This window comes from Scomber japonicus, chromosome 11, assembly GCF_027409825.1.
Source record: "Scomber japonicus isolate fScoJap1 chromosome 11, fScoJap1.pri, whole genome shotgun sequence".
Lineage (NCBI taxonomy): Eukaryota > Metazoa > Chordata > Actinopteri > Scombriformes > Scombridae > Scomber > Scomber japonicus.
Genome location: NC_070588.1, coordinates 19,364,463 through 19,382,577, shown reverse-complemented (window position 1 = coordinate 19,382,577; position 18,115 = coordinate 19,364,463). Strand labels below are relative to the sequence as shown.

At 41.1% G+C, this 18,115-nt stretch overlaps 1 protein-coding gene across 1 annotated transcript in view; it reads right to left on the bottom strand.

Annotated features, from left to right (window-relative positions):
- igsf3 (immunoglobulin superfamily, member 3) overlaps positions 1-18,115 on the bottom strand; it is a 70,285-nt gene that overhangs the window by 40,737 nt on the left and 11,433 nt on the right. Inside the window, exon 2 of the mRNA XM_053329028.1 lies at positions 10,373-10,753. Within this exon, the coding sequence (XP_053185003.1) occupies positions 10,373-10,753 (381 nt within the window). The remainder of the gene's footprint in view (positions 1-10,372; positions 10,754-18,115) is intronic.

The following is an 18,115-nucleotide window of genomic DNA, read 5'->3' as shown; positions in this document are numbered from 1 at the left end:
CTGAGACGGAGCTTGAGGGTCATCAGCTTGTTTGCCTTGTTTGGTGATGCTTCACACAAAATTAGTAACCTCCCTGGTTTCTTCACTTCCACACCAGCACTCAAAAATGGCCTGCGGCTGGCTCTACAGCCCACAGTCAAATCCATTACATTAGACGTTTTGACTAAATCTGTTTCCCATTGGAAATAATAAGGCATGCAATGACGTGGGTGCAATGCTAATCTTTAAACTTATGTAGTACCAATACTATATACTATATACCCATGCTAAGAAAGCAACTCGGCACAATTTGGTGTGTTTAATCTGGAAATGGAAACGCAAATCAGTGTGGCATGGCCTACCGCAGGAGGTGACATGTCCACTCTGGATTTTGTACCTCTGTGGGTTGAGAGTTAAGGGTTGAACTTCTGACACACCCTTTATCACAGCTAGGTGTGATCAGATGTGGTCTAAATATGTTCCCCATAACCCTGTGGCAACTCTTAGAAGCTGTGAAAATGTAATACTTATAATACAACAGCACCCTCCAAAATATGCTGCTATAGCTTACTGCAAAATTGTGTTGCACTATTAGTGCAAAGCTACCTTGCCAACCACTAGTTGACATTACAAGAAAGATGCTATAGGTACAGTTACTAAAAGGCCAGTTCTCCACCTCTCCACACACAGGTTAGATCACTGGAGAAAGTGTATCTCTGAGCATCTTTTTTGTGTCTGTAAGTGCTTGAATCACCTGCCCTGAGTGAAATGAGTGCAAATGCCCGTGCTTGGGAATGTGTGAAAATACATTTTCATGCTTGTGTTAGTGTCAAAAGGGGTTATCAGATGTATAACTTGAACCAAGAAAAATCTCCTGCCCCATGTTCAGATAAGGCTTCAAAGCCGCTGTCAACATCAAACAATGAAGTAGCAGCCTGTCCTAGACCACACTCACCACACATGACTCCTTGAGGCTATTATACCACAAGTTCCACTCTTTACAAAGACACATTTTAACAGCATGAACACAGATACTCGTTAGCACATCCATTCACATCCATATTCATGTTGAATTCATATTCAAACTGTGGCTGTGTTCTGTTAATCTCACAAAGAGGAGGCAGTAGGCCCCTGAGGGTTAGCGCTTAGCTAAGCTAATCAAATCGACTAGAGAAAGAGTGGCGCATCTTTAGCCCATTATATAAACATTATTAAACATATACACCCAACACACACAACCACACACATGTGTATTTGTTAACTTATTAAATCCCTTCTCATTAGCCTAGCTCAGCAGCGTGGGTGTTGAGCTAAATGCATCTCTGACATCATTTATGTTTTCATAAGAGTAAAATCCAACATTTCCAACGCAGTGTATGCTTGAAAGTGTGTCTGTAGGGTACAAGAGCATTTATATCATTTTTAAAAGCCACAGCTTCTTAGTTGACCAACTGTAGTTTTCTACATTAATATTTGGAGAAAACGCAGGACAAAAACACCTCCTCATTTAGAAGTCACAGGTCCTCTTCGTTTTCCCTCAGTATCGGAGACTTGACCCTTGTTGGGTATTGGATCGAGCCATCCCTAATCTAAACACCACAAATAATCAGCAGAGAATCTAAACTCATTCACACACGGGGCATTTTCAAACCTATCATTTGTTTATTCTTGTCTGAATCAGGTGATGAATTGCTAAACTCATTGTGTTTTCCCATTAGTTGTTTCTTTTCACACAGAAAAATTGAAGTGAAACAAAATGCATCACTAAAAAACCATGTGAGAATGTTCACTTTGCTCATTGGTTGGTTGGTTGTGTCTGGGGCGCAGTGGTCCCAAAACTCTACACTGTATGGGTATACAGTAGAGTACGGTTTCCCTGCAGGACTACAGAGTTTCAAGACGTCTGCTTTGCCTTGTTCAACAGCTAGTTTTATTCACTGTGCTCCACGTTACATCCAGCAGTTGTATTGTCTAACACAGTGATCCGCTGGGTTGTTAAAGCCCTCTTCAGTGATGTTCAGCAGAAAGCATGTTTTCCGATGGGAGCACTACAGTACTGTCTCTCTCAGACTCAATTATGGGTGCGACATCTGTCCTGACTGACAGCGCTACACTGTGTGACTGCAACTGTGTTTCTGTGTGTGTATATGCATGTGCCTGTGTACGTTGGGCCCGAACAGCAGTAATGTTATAGAGCAGGAAGCCCTGTCTGCCAAAGTAGATGAGATGTGCAAGGAAATGGCAAGCCAGACATAGTGATAAAATCTCTTTCCATTTGGAGTCTCGCCTGGTCCACAGCTTAGAGACACTATGTGAACACACACGCGCACATGCACAAAAGGCAGAGAAGGGGAAAGTAATTGTAAATGAAACTGAGAGGTGATGGTAAGGCCAGTGAGAGGGGGAACAGGAAAAGCTTTAAGTGTCACTGTGAGATAAAATGCTCCAGTCACACATGGGCCTCTGCTCCCAATCAATACCCACAGACACAGAAATACAACTTCCCTTGTCTATTTATCTGCACTTTCTTCTCCTTTCTCCACCTTTTCCTTATGTTCATCCTGCTATATCTCTCTTCTTAGAGACAAGGCTTCACCCATTTGTTTGTTTTTGCTACAAAGATGCTTATCCTCATCTTTTTTCTCTCTCAATACCTCCTCCTCTGTCTCCATTCAATCACTGGTTCCCTCCACCTCCTTATCCTATGTGCTTCAATCACCCTCGTGCCTTTCTCCGGTGATGAAGTTCAATGAACAGCTGTATTGACAAAACCATATACCTGCATGAGCAACTTCAGTTGAGGGCCGGGCCAGGGACCTGACTGAATCGACTGTGGAGCTTTGGATTGATGGAGAGAGCAGAATTCAGATGGGGAGCCAGAATGGAGAACAGGGAAATTGGTGGGTGGGGTCTCTGTGTCACACGGTGTAAAAAATGCGAGAATGCGAGATGACATCTGCCCATTCCGTCTATCTCATTAAGTGAAGGAGAGGAGTGTAACTTGGCAGTGGAAACTCCCTCGTGAAAAGACAAGCAGAAGAGACACAAATGAGACACACACACACACCCACACACACACTGCTGAGCTCAGCAAAAGCATGATCCAGCTGCTTCTACACTCTGTGTATGTTTAGCAGTGCACAGGCTCAACTAGTCGAAGAAAAATCAACACTCTTTCCCCTGTACTTTCCTCTTTCCACAAACATACAGACCGATGAAGGCCGCACGTGTACAAAAACACACACCCGCACATACAAACACAGAAGATAACTGCATTTTGACCTTGGATAGGCAAAGGCACTGCTTCACTACAGAGCCGGTCCTGCCTATACGCAGACTACGCAGGCTGCATAGGGCCCAGCATGTCCGAAAAGGCCCCGCCCACCGCTAAGTCCGCAACTGAGTTACAAAGTGTGCTCATATTTACTGATAACAGTAGGCAAAATGAAGCGCAGCTATCCCTCAGGCCACGAAAAAAGAAAAAGAAAACAACACGAGAGTGAATTGTGGGAACAACAAGCAGGTATTTGTGGTCTCAATCCCTGTCCAAGTAGGCTGAGTTGCCACTTATTCATCCACAGATACACATATGCCCACTTTATATCCCATTGATGTTGGAAACTGAACAATTTTGCCACATTTGCTGTAATAATATATTTTTAAAAAAGAGATAAAAATTATTGGTGAAGAGAGGGAAAATGTAAATAGTTTGTACTGCATTGTAACAAAGTAGAGATTTCTGTTGTTTTTGGGTTTTAAAAAAAATAATTTATACAAGAAATTCAACTTCAGTGTTATACTGCACAATAAGACATCTTGGCTTCTTCCTACTTGTTGTAGCCATGATTGTACTGTTGGCTAGAGGTGCAGGACACACATGTGCAGTGAAAAATGAACCCACAGTGGGTAAAAATGTGAGGAGAGCAAAAAATGGCCAAAACTGCTTGGGGATACACTGTATTTATTAGATGAATGCAAACAAGCAACTGTGTTTGTTCTTGGATTGCAGCTTGGAAAGAAAGGTGCATTTGTGTACTTTGAATAAAAGTAAAACTCAGGCTGCATCAAGTAACATCTGTGCTCCGGAGAATAGGCTTATTTGATATGAAGTGCAGAAAAATTAAGTTGCACATAATTTTAAATTGATTTGATCTATTCTCAGTCGAGGTTAACTTTGAACTGAAGAAGGATGTTATAAGAAATAGACTGCAGCAATGACTATTGGTTAAATATTGATTTTAAAATGTTAATAAGATAATAGTTAGGCAATATGGATGCACATCTCTCACAGTAAATAAGTGTGACTTTGTGAAATAAGTTTCCCCCATGGGATCAATACAGTCCAAGTCAATTACTATTATATAGCATAAGCATATTTACTGTAAGAATGTATCTGCAAAAGGTAGCTCGTAGCTGTGCACTGTGACATGAAAATGTGTGTAATTAAATGACTAACAATGTGACACACTGTCTTCTCAATCTCTCCCACAGAGACTGTTAGCTTCTTATGCTGAAGACGCCCAGGAAGGGACTGCATACTGACCAAACTCACTCACTCACTTTAAATTTTCTTATTTAGGTGAATGTTCAGCCTGTTGGCTGCCTGTGTGTTTTAATATATGTTCATATATTGTCTGATTTGTTATTTATGTTCATGTTCAGCATGATGGCTGCTTCTGTACTGTTTTAATATATGCTTTTATATTATCTGATTTCTTATTTCAATGTTTATTTAATTATATTTATTACATTTGTTAATGTAGTATTTATTATTTGAATATGTTATATGTTATCAGATTTCTTATTTGAATATTTGTTTACATTTTATATTTCTTATATTCAATAAATATTGTTGATACTTCATTCTGTTGTGTATAGGTCTACTTATTCTTAGAATGACAGATGGTGCAAACTGTTTTAAAAGAGGGAGCATTGTAGCGAGAACACTGGTGTATCAGGTGTGATTGTGTGGCAAATGAAATGGTTTACATGGCAGCTGGGTCATGGGTCAGGGCCCCTTAGCAGAGTTTTGCTTAGGGCCCCAGAGAGGCCAAGGCCGGCACTGCTTCACTATATAAACAGATTTCTAGCCTACATAAGGGCCACCGTTTCATCAGGTGAAAGGATTCCTTTACTTCATTGGAGGATGGAAAAAAGAAAATGTAGGCCATAAATATAATGAAAAAGAAAAGTGTGACTTCAGAAATGTAGCATTTTGCTGCGGCTTGTTTGGAAAATGATTCGCCCAACAGCTTTCGTTTGCCTTAATTGAAATTTCTAGGTCTCATCACTCCCCTTTTCCTTTTTTCGTTTTCAGTCTCCTCAATTTGTGCTGGTTAATTGCATTTAGAACTTGTATGGCAGTTAGTATCTGCATTAACCTTAGGAGTCACATTAAGCAGAGACTATTTAAAAGGCACCCCTATAGCACCAGATGTATTGTGGGTAATGCCTGGGGGAGGTGTAACCAATCACACTGGAGCTGAGAGGAAGAGCTCATCATTTATTGGTCACACACACTATTAAGCATCGCCCCACTACCCATTTCCAATACTGCCCACACTGTCCCCATTCCTCTCTTTTCCAATTTCCTCATCTCGGCTTTTTCGCACGATCCATCTCACTTTCTATTCTTAAAAATTGTTCACTGCAAAACTTCTTTTTATCCAGTGTCACAAATCTGAAGATAGACATTTTCTTCCTTTCTCTCGTCGGGTGGTGAATAACAGAAGAGCAAAAATGATTCTGTTTGAGAATTCAACAAGGCTTTGGTTCTCCAGCTTTATTACTATATTACTACAATACTGGGAATGGATGACTGCTGCCAAATGCGGAGGCTAGAATCTGTATATCTGCCAGCATGGTGACTCCTATGGTGCTTTCTATGACAGTGAGGGGATATGGGGGCTTTATAAGTAAGAGCAATGTGATACTTGTCTCAGCAAGGGCTTGTTGTTCTGCTAGTTGTTGGACTCGCTAACACACAGGCTGGTGCGTAGGATAAGGACAACCATGATGGCCGTGTCAGGCTGTTGTCCTTTTCTTCTGCAATCTGATGTGTAGGAGGATGTCAAACAGACACATAAAAGCGCAAACAAGTACACAACAACAACACACACTCACATGCAACAGACGGAGCTTAGTCAATCTCTTGGGACCCAACCTCCTCTTTAGGAGCCATAAACTCTGAGATCAGAGAATGGAGGTGTACACACAGAAACTACAGGTGACATCTGACCTCAAAGAGCTTCATAAAACCCAGGTTAATGGATGCCTTGTCTAAGACTTAACCAACAACAGTGGAAAACAACCAATGACTGACACACACACTCACAAAGTAAGAAAAATACATCAAAGAAGTTAAGCTGTGTCAGTTGAGCCATTTACTAAGGAGGTCAATCACTGGAGAAAGTAAAATACTGCAACTATACATTCCCTTTTCTTATTCTTATCAATGAATCATCTGAAAAACAAATTTAATAATTAATCTAACTAACTGAGCATTGCCTGTGTAGCAACAATATATCATATACCTCTATGCTTTAGAACTACATGATCAAAAGAAAAATACACATAAAAAGTGCATCAAGCCCAAAAAGAGAGGACTATTGCCTTCAAGTTCCTTCAGTATGACAATCACAACAAGTTTTGTTTATTCCTTCCAACTCATCAATCTTGTTGTCTTGCCTAATCTAATGTTTGAGTTCTAAATGGACAGCTTCCAGCTTTGGAGGCTACATAAACAATAGCAGTAGGACTTCTTTTTCTGGTTCTTTTCTCAAAATGGCAACTTCTCAAATATATCTGTACAGGTTCAGGTCCAAATGCAATCCAAAAATATGAGTGGACGACATGGATAACCCGTGCAACAACCTTAGCAACAAAGACTACTGAATAAGCCGTTTACGGACATGTGTAACAAGCTAATTTCGTTTTTTTTGGGAAAGTTAAAAAAAACATTGCAATGGAAGTATGGAAGAGGGCAGACTGAAACCTGTGCTCTTGTCTTGCAGGTAGCATATTAATACATTACACCTCAAGATTTGAATTTTGAATCAAGTTAACTTGGACATCCAACATCATAATAGTGTAGAAGTCACAAAGATCATCACATGTTCCCTTTAACAAATAAATATTAACTACAATGCTAACTACAATATTTGCTAGTAGGATACATTTACTTGATGGTTTTGGTGTTTGGCCACAGTGGGGACAAACTTGTGACAAGCTTATTTGCCAGTAGGCTACTCTGCCTTCCCATTCAAACTTTTAGAAGAAAATGAAAATGAAAACAAATGAAAAGTCAAACACAACCTTTTTCTATATTACAGAAAGGTGATGGTACTGCATCTCTGTGTCCCACATAATCTGGTATTTGTGCTGTGATGGCCAATTACCTATTCTCATGTGTAATATAACTGCACCGCCTAAGGCAGTATTGGTATTTGGGGGCTGAGCACGGCTACATTTTCATTTGATTAATCTAAGTTTCACAGAGGGTATAAAAGACAAAGACACACACACACACACACACACACACACACACACACACACACACACTTTCTGACGGCTGACTCCCTTTAAAAATGTGTCACAGATATAGGATTATTTGACCAGGCAATCAACCACACACACAGCTGAGAAATCTGATCGTATGTGACAGACAATACAACATGAGAAAACACCGTCACGGGAGAAGGTACAGTGGTCTCCAAGTATACTGATGAAACTGGTCCCCTCCTCAGACAGCACACTTTAAGTTCCACGTCAAAACCCTCCATGCCCTTTGTACAAAAAGATGACTGTGGATGAAACACATCCCTGTGAGTAAGCCCTCATGAAGCACTCAGGGCACAGATTACTGTATGGCCTTCTAGCCTTACAATTAACCCCACATGCACGCACGCACACACACAAACACAGACACACACATACCTTCTGTCTGCCCTTCTCTGCTTGTGGTTGTGCTTTGAAATCACCTTTGAAACACATATCCTTAAAGGCAGCCTTATCAAAGAGCTTTCTAATACAACTGAGCCTGAGCAAATTAGTGAAAGAGGCGAGGGCTGATGAATGGAGACAGAAAGGTGACTAGAGTGTGAAAGATGGAAGTACAAGGAAAAGGAAATGTGGGGGTGTGAGGATAAGGTTTTGCTTGTCCACAATTGTCCAAGAAGACGTGCAGCTGCCACGGAAATCGCAGATGGACTCTAGAGCACAGCAGAGAAAAGACAGGAGACCCCTGACCTCTGAAACTGGGTTAAGAGGTTAGAGACACAGAAAGGCTCAGATAACAAAGTCCCTCAACACCTCCGCTCGCATACTCTGTCAAGCTCTCTCACACACAGATCTATAAATACTGTGTGCTATCAGCAGTGCTGTTTTACAGTGCCCTGAGCCTTGCTCCACATTCAAATCATACAGCTCCTACTACAAATACAACTGTACTAATAATAACACTTATTCAATGAAAAACCGAAACACTTGATCTGTTTAAGAGCATCATTTGTTTTGTTCCTGCAAGCATTGATTACATGATGCAGACTCAAATGAAAGCAAGCCAGTATTGGTGTTTCTTAGCACAGAGTGACCTGGATACACTGGGACACAAATAAGTGCAACTGGTATTTTCAGCCTATAAGCATCTGGTTTGCACTTTGACCCCGAGAGGAAGGTCAGTCATGTATGGGGTAAAGGAATGAAGTTATGAAGGGCAGGGAATTCCAAACTATGACAGCTGTGGACTCAATGCAGCGGGCATGTGGGGTGGATATATGTGTAAAGAGAGAGAGAGAGAGAGAGAGAGAGAGAGAGAGAGAGAGAGAGAGAGAGAGAGAGAGAGAGAGAGAGAGAGAGAGAGAGAGAGAGAGAGAGAGAGAGAGAAGAGAAAGAGAAAGAGAGAGAGAGAGAGAGAGAGAAAGAGAAAGAGAAAGAGAGAGAGAGAGAGAGAGAGAAGAGAAAGACAGATTGGGAAAGATTGGAAGAGGGAAACTCATCCCACTGTTTGAAACACTCACATCACGCCAACACACTGGGTGCTTTATTGAAACAGCTAAGGGCAAGGAAACAATAGGTGTTGGAAGAAGTGATGTGTGTGCGCGTGAGATTGAAAAAGAGAGAGAAAGAGAGAGAGAGGGAGAAAGAAAGAGAGCATGATTCTCCATGCTCAGAACAGGAACAGGTGAGACTCTGTGGGACACTGGAGTGCAACATTTTCACTGACATTCTTTCCAAAGCTTTTTTTTTTTGTCTTACTGTCACTGAATGTGCCTTGCTTTTACTTGTACTTACAAACCACTAACAACAAGAGTTCACAGCACATACACAGACAAGCCAGCTGCCTGACGCTCCAAAAACCTCATGGGAACCAAAGGCCCTATACTGTAAATGTTGCAGTAAATGTGTTTCGGAGTATGCAACATTAAGGCACAATATGTACTGATATGACTCAAAGCAGTTTCAGCATTTTTACCTAATCATGAGCCTTTGTCTTATGTAGCGGCCCTGTGCCAACATCTAATTTTAACACCTTTTTAATTTAATTGATGTTGTGCTTACAAATAATCTTTTAATCCTAAATAAATGTATGTTTAATCAAATTACCACAAACTAACACTAACACACACAGCAAGCCTGGGTTAGGGTAGTAGGAGAGAAGAAGAGAAGGGAGTACTGGTTGGTTTTTGGGGCTCTGGGTAATAAAACTGTCATGTGTAGACTACAACGTGCACTGTAACTGACAGTACTTAGAAATAACAGGATACTTATACAATGTTAGGGCGAGAAAGGGGGTCAACAGGGGCTCACAGCTCTACTTTGTTAATCCGGCATTGAAAATAATGTAAATACTCCAACATAACTCAAATCTGTCAAGTGGTATAATCACAACACTCTTACAAAAATGGGTCATATTAAATTGGCCCTAAATTAGACTTTGAATTGTTTTTGAAAGGCACTACACAAATATATTTGCCTTGCTGAGGTTGAACGCCAATTTGATAAACAGCATAAATTTCCAATTATGTTTGCATGTGTGTGCCTCATCCTCATGCTCCTATGGGACATGTGTGTCCTTGTGCATTTGCTATTACTCTATAGCACCATTAGTGAAAAAAAAACAGGGTTTTAAAGAATTGCAGGCAGGCTCTCTATTAGCACACATATATCCCTATGTTGTATTTAGGCAGTTGGAGAGGTAATTTGCTGGGGATGATCTATTTATAAAGTTAGATTGGTTGATTATAACTGGTTCAACTTTTGAGTAGGGTTGGGTTTGTGTTTAACAGCTTAATCTTTTATAAGACAGATAACATTTACAGCTGTAAATTCATAACAACATGTGGTTTATCTGTACACTGACAGTGTGTTTGTTTGTGTGCACTGAGAGACTCACCTGTGAGGTTGGTGCGTGCACTGTAGGATCCCAGGTACCGCCCGTCTGTGTTGGGTGTGTAACACTCAAATAGACCCTGGTCCTTGGCCTGCACTTTGGTAATGTGAAGCACGGCTGAGTCACGGCTCAGCCTCTCCACATAGATCTCTTTACTATTCACCCTCTGGGCATAAACAGCGTAGGCATAGTTTGGCTGAGCAGTGCTCACGATGCGGATCTCCCTGTCCAGTACTGATGGCAGGTACATGGACCACTCAAAGTCCTGCTCCACCCCCTCTTTGTAGCCCGTCACGTTGCACAAGATGGTCACATGGGAGCCCTCGGTCCGTACCAACGGTCCACTCTGCACAGTTACAACTCTCTGGGCCACGGCAACACCGGCTACAGATGGATGTGGTGAGAGAGATGGAGAGGGGGAAAAAGAAAGAGGGAGAGTGGATGGGGTGAAGGCAGGAGAGAGGAAACAGAGAACATGGGTTACAAAAATGTGGATTAAATATTTAGCATTAGCAGAGTTTATGCTACCCACATCTCCTAGGAAATACACAAACAGACTGACATGTGCAGCTAAGCATTCCCGAGAGCCCTTACTGAGGTTGAGGTGTGCACATACACATACACATACACATACACAGGCAGTTTTTGAACACCACTAACCACTCAAAACATTCACAGTAACTCTTTTTAACAGCTGTCATCCAATCACGCTCATTGCTATTACACACGCTCACGTTAACCCTTCAACACCAGGACAGCACTGCAGCTGTACTACACATACTGTAGGTGGAAGTCAGCCATCTGGGAGTCAGGAGAGAGGTCAGTAGGAGCTGGTAAAACACAAGTCAACCGGGCATGTAAAATGTGTCAAGCGGTACAGAGTACAGGTGTTTGTGAAATGGATAATAAATACTCCTTTGCCTGACACCTCCATAGTCTTTAGTCCTTGCCATGTTTCCTGAGCATGGATGTGTGAAGACTACTGATTAGAGCTAGACCAATAAATGTAGCCAGGTTGATATATCGCCCAATGTTGGCTTATCACCGATATATAAACACATATGGTGTTGATAAGTAACCAGAACTCTCAGTGCAGTAATGCCAAATATATGTTTGAGGCAAGTTGGAAACCGTTTCACCATCAGTTTGCCTACCAGAGAGCATAGACATATTTATTTTTCAACTATAGAATAGAATAGAAAGTCTTTGTCATTGTACAAAGCAAAACAAAATTGAGATGCCGTCTTTAAAGTGCAGAAACAAAAATAAATAAATAATTAGCATTATTTAATGCAGTTAAGTGCATTTATGGCTTTAGCGTAAAAGCTGTTGTGTAATCTATTTGTGCGTACTCTCAATGTCCTGTAGCGTTTGCCTGAGGGCATCAGCTCAAAGAGTGAGTGTCCTGGGTGAGCGGGGTCCCTGAGGATATGGCAAGCTTTCCTGAAACAGCAGGAACTGTACAGATCGGGTGCAGCCGATAATCTTCTGGGCTGTGGTGATGACCCTCTGGAGCGCTATCCTCTCTGCAGCTGTGCAGCTGGAGAACCACACACACATGCAGTAGGTCAAAATGCTCTCTATGGAGCAACAATAAAAGGACACAAGCAGTTTTTGTGAGAGTTGGTTATTAATCTCAGGAAGTACAATCTCTGCTGTGTCTTCTTAATGATAGCAGTGGTGTTGATGCTCCAGGTCAGGTCATCCTCTATATGAATGCCCAGAAACCAGAAGTCAGTGACCCTCTCCACACAGTCCCCTCCGATGAACAGGGGCAGAGTGTCTGTTTTATTTCTCCTGTTGTCTATGAGCAACTCCTTTGTCTTGGTAATGTCCACCTGGTCCTGATATGCAGACTCACCCCCCCCCCCCTCCCCCCACTCTCATCTACTCTCACCCTCTGAGAGTGGACAGGCAGGAGGTCCTTGATCCAGAGGCAGATTGAGTGAGATATTAACTTATATACTTATATACTAATTCATGTATTTAACAGACACATTTAAAAGGATTGTAATTAAGTGTATGTAAAAATATGAGTATCTGCCACTATGTCATAATTTATCAGTATCCTCCTCACAGCGATTAAAGCAAGCAAAGATTTATGAGCCTGAAAGGTTTTCCAGGAAGAAATGTGTACAATGTAATGAATTAAGCATTATATGAATTTAAAAATTACTCTATGCCTCAAATCAGAGATGGTGCTTTTGACCCTTGTCCTCACAAGTCTAGTTTATTTTAGGCTCTACTACAGATATAAAAATCTACTGTAATAATTATATTTTGTGATACACATTATGGCGCTAAAAAAGCATGCAGAAAGGTCCGCCGGCCGGGACTCAAACTGGGGTCCACTGCGCACACGGCATGCGCTCTTAACTACTCAACAACCTACGTGCCCAGTTCCCATTTTTAAGTTTTATGAGGATCTGCTTGTACCACAGTTGGCTTATTTTTTATTTAAGAGATTCTATATTTTGCATTTTGCAAACAGTAAACTACTGAACTTCAAAACACTACTACAGTTTCTGCAAATGATATGGTTAAGAAGGAATAGATAAGAAATATTCTATTATTATACAATATTTTCATTTAAACAATGGGTATTATTTGTGGATTGAACATGTAGTGAGTATTGTAAAATACAGAGAGCAGCCTGTGGCTTAAATCCCAAGTGAAGACTGATTACTACTTTCCTGTACATTGCTTTGTAGCCTATATTTAGGCAGACAGCATATGTGAATTATGCCTCAACTCCTTGTATGCACATGCACACCCACATCCACATACACCAAACACACACAGAGCATTCACCATTCAGGGAACAACTACAAACGCCCCTCTCATTTGGGGCCGGAGACAACAGAGCACTTACACATACCCAAAATCCAGACAGAGCGACAAGTACGCCGTTTCCTGCCTGCACAAGCAACTGGGGATTGCAGCTGTGTGTGTGTGTATGCATGTGCATGTGTGTGTGTGAGAGTGTTGTAAGAGGCTGTGTCTGTGGGCACAATGCTTGGCATTAATAATTCACTAGAACAGCTTTTTAACTTCAACATCCTCTATCCTCTCATAGTAACTTTCTCTCTCACAGTTCCACAACACCCCCCATCTTCCATTATTAGTGCAAGTCCATTTAAGCCTGTGTATGTGTGTGTCTGTGCACAAGCATGCATAAGCCTGCGTGTCTGTATTGCAAAAGGTTATGTCGTTGAAAAATTAAGACACCTTTGCAGATTGTGCTCACTGAGTCGGCAAGACGAGGGAAAATTGGAGGAAGGTCCACATTCATTTTCCTGGGTGTGCAAATGTGTGCAGTGTGTGTGTGTGTGTGTGTGTGTGTGTGTGTGTGTGTGTGTGCATGTGTAGTTTTGCATATCTGTCTGTGTGGATCATACATCTTATTTCCTTCCTGTGCTTGGAGCATCAGGTCTTTTTTCTATTTCTTGCATTTGGAAGCACATTCAACCCATGGGGTAATAAAATCTTTACAAATCTCTGATTTGGGATTTAAAGTCAGTCACAGTGGGTTAGCAAAAGTGAAAACTGATTAGAGTACTCATTCCTTCTGGTTTGATTTCTCCCAAAGGACTCCACAGGACTAATCAGGATATAAATTCTGAAATGGTATTCTGAATGCTTTGACTTTAAAATTTAAACTTGTTAAGTCTGTTTGGAGGAAAAGAGAAAGAAGAACTGGAGAAAAGGACAGAGAAAATTGTTGTATTTGGCTGAATGACACAATTTTCTTCATATCAGCTACCTCTAAATAATTGAAGGAATATCTTAAATTGCACTGCTGGTGTAGAATTCATAAATGATTGAAAGGTATATTAAGCTCTGCCTGATATGTTCACTATGTAGCTTGAGAAAATACTGTAGTAATGGTTAAGAACAGTAAGAAGGTTTTCACTATTAAATCCAGGCTTTTGAAAAGCTGGTGTCAGGTGTGCATGGCCAAAGACAACAGTCCCATTTTAGAAAGAAACTGACTGCCCACTGACAACAAAAGAACAATCTCCCAGCGTGCAAAGAATCAATTTATTTCATCACAATGGTCCCTTAACTCAAATGTTCGCTTTTTGTCACATTTCTTTTTTCACATGAAATAAAATTATTCTTTTGTATCCTGCAAGCGTATTCTTTTTTTTCTCTCTTTATGAAATAATACTGCAGGGACGTCATACAAGGCTTGAAAAGATAAGCTACGTCGTGAACTAGTGCTCTGTATTTATTCAGGTGTTGCACACTCCTGCAAATATTATAAAATATATAAGATGATGCAATAATAACAAATCATTTTTCTGAAATGCATATTAATCCATAATAATAAGCCACTTAAGCAGCATATTACATGAGTAGAAATGTTATAGGTTTGAAATAGAGTTATATTAAACAGTGATGAGGTTTATGATATCAGTAGGTCATATGACTGGTACACAGACAGCCCATTCAGCTGATTCTTTTTTTCTAGTCCCACCTTTTCTTTTTCAGTCTCTTAACATCAGCTTTGAATAAAATGTCACTGCTATGTCCACCTTCACATACCGTGCCACACCACTGTGAACCTACAGGCCAAAACCTATTAAACATTTGGCAACTGACATTTAAAAATTTAATTAACACACAAAACCATCCAGGTTGATCAAACAGCAAACACTCTGGAGTTAAGAACTGAAACCGACAGTCTATAGTGAAGGGTGCTGACTGAATCTGGCTGAGCTTGTTATGGGAAGCATTAGGTAAGAGACGCAGCCATCTATCCTGACTCAGACCTCCGTTCTCTGCTTTTCTTCACTGTGATGTCAGTGTGCTAATCTGGCGGCACCGGGTCTACCCACATTCAGCTCAGATCAGCTCAGAGCTGTACCGCTGCATCACTACTTCTCATGTTGCAGCTACTCATCTAAAAACTGCTGGAAACATATTACTCATACATCCAAAAAAAAAAAAAACCTCTCATACTACTCATACTGTGTTAGCGCACTAAGAGCTTTCCTCCACTCGCATATCTCCTGTCATCCTTTTGAAACAAGCTGTCTCCTTACTTCTGATTACTCTCACTCCCTTCCTCCATGTTTCACCCATCATCAATCCTTCCCTGCGTCCTGCCCATACAGTCTCTCTCTCTCTCTCGCTCTCTCTATGTCTCTCTCCTGTCTCTTCTCTTTGCCTCGCGGTTCTCTGCGTCTTTTCAGGCAGGATTTAAGCCGCTCTGTGAAACTTCAAAGTGCCCATCGCTCTGCAGGCTGTTTAGAAAGACTGACAATGACATACCAAACCCTGCAGACCTTCAACTGATCGCTCTATTCCACCACCCTTCCACAATAATCCTGTGCCCACAACCTCCCCCACTTCGTCACCTCTGGCTGCGCTGCCTCCATCGTGCAGTGCCCATATTTGCTCAACAAGGCCTCAGATTTTCTATTATTAACGCTCATCTCCATCTCTGCATACCGCGGATGTCTTGCTACCTCTCCTCCCGCCCTCACGCTCTCTGGCTGTCCTCTCCTGTGTCTTATCTCTCATCTTTGCTGAGAGTTGCTTCCCACACAGCTTGTTGAGTAGGCTCAGGAATCATGCATCCCATGTTAGGCAATGGTCAATATCTATGGACAGGGCCTGTAACCGACCTTGCCGTTCATCGGCTAGAGCATACAGAGAAATGGAACTAGATGATTGTAAATACACAAACATAACCATACACACACATAAACACACATACACACACACATACATACATACACACACACACACGGAAAGCTGCAAAGAGGATTATGCTAAGTGAAAGGGGGGTTAAACACTAATCCAATCATTTGTGGCCAGTGTCTCATTCTCAGTGGAAACAGCAGTGAGGCCACTAGCATTCATGCCTACTCACAACTTCACTCTTCTATGACACATGATAATTATACACCTAGAAAGGTGTATAATCAAAACACGGCAGGGTGAAAGTAATTTAGAGGACAGTCACAGCAGTGTGAAGATGTGCTAATGCAGAGATTCTAGTAGTCCGTCACCTCTTCTCATTTTGTTCCATTCCTAATTAAAACACCAACACTAAGAAGGAAACCAGCAGTACAACATCCTGCAATACAAGAGCTAACTCTTGTTTTGATGATTAACACTAGCGACAACAGGATGGATGCACGAAAAAAAGCAATCTGCCTCTGTCTCCTCTATCTTGTACCCACTTTTATTTAGAGTAGAAACTGTCTTGGCAAACAATGTTTCATTGTCATCTCCTGACTCTGCTGTTGTTGTTGTTGTTGTTGTTGTTGTGTGCATGAAGACAGCGATCACCTTGTTACTTCAGAGAAGACAAACACACATACACATACATACATACATATACACACACACACAATGAATGATAGAGGAACATCTGCTGGAGTTCTTTCACAATGTCAGTTATGTCATTAAGTAAGCTTTAAGTAGTACTTAAAGGACCAGTGTGTAGGATTTAGTGCCATCCAGCAGTAAGGTTGCAGATTGTAACCAACTGAATACCCTAACCCTTCCCCTCCCCCTTCACTTGTAAGTCTGTAGGAGAACCTATAGTGACCACGATACCCGTGAAAAATGCGAAAGCCCTCTCTACAGCCAGTGTTTGGTTAGTACTGTAGAAACACACTAGAGCAACTTGCTGGACTCTGTGGAAGAGGATCTGCTCAATGTGCACATATAAACGGCTCACTCTAAGCTAAAAACACAATTATTCTCAGTTTCACCTACCATTTCTGCTGAGGCCATTCTCTTAGATGTCACAAAATTCAACACGCAACTTTTTTAAGTCAACAGTAAATAGCAATGCTTAATGTTTGACCAATAACCCATAAATGGAGCCAATAAATGTTACATTCACATAAATCACTGGATTATAGTCAAAATCTGTAGAAAGGCGTTTACACACACACACACACACACACACACACACACACACACACACACACACACACACACACACACACACAGGAGTGTTGAATTCTTCATTAACAAATACTACAATAATGTATTTTTATGTTCTATTAATTCAATTTGCTTCTTTAAGTCATGTTTTTATTTCCATTGATCTAATTCCTGTTCTTAAATTATTTTTCTTATGTAAAGCACTTTGAATTTCCTTGTGTCAGAAATGTGCTACATAAATAAACTTGCCTTGCCTAAGTGTTGCTCATTTAGTCATGAATATTTAACGTGCTGGAGGAGAAATTCTTCTGCAATCTGAGAACAAGTTTTCATGGGCCTTTAACAATGAGACATATTGTTAACCACATCAGTAATGTTGGTTCTGGCAGTGGTTTTACTTGAGATCAGATTGTAACCAAATATTGTGGCATTGGTGGTGAGAATGAACATACCACCCATAAACTTTTCTACAAAAAACTTTTCCAGGGAAAGTTGAACAGAGGGAAAACTGAAATAACTCCAAGCAATGAAATATGAATTAATTATGAACATGCTAGTTAGACATTAGAAAATGGACCCAGTCAATGTCCCATCTCCCCAAGGGAGGTTCAGACTCAAACCGCAGATCTGAAGTCTTGTGAAGATTCCCAGACAGCCTGGTAGCAATGAGGAGAGAAAAGGGAAGGCATGGTGAGAGGAGAAGAAAAAAGAGGGGGAGAGTGGGGGTGGGAGGGGGTGTGGGGGGTGAGAGGGAGGAAGCAAGAAAAGAAAAACGACAGCTGCCCTCAGGATGCTGAACACCATAGAAATGCACAGAACTAAGTGAATATATGAATA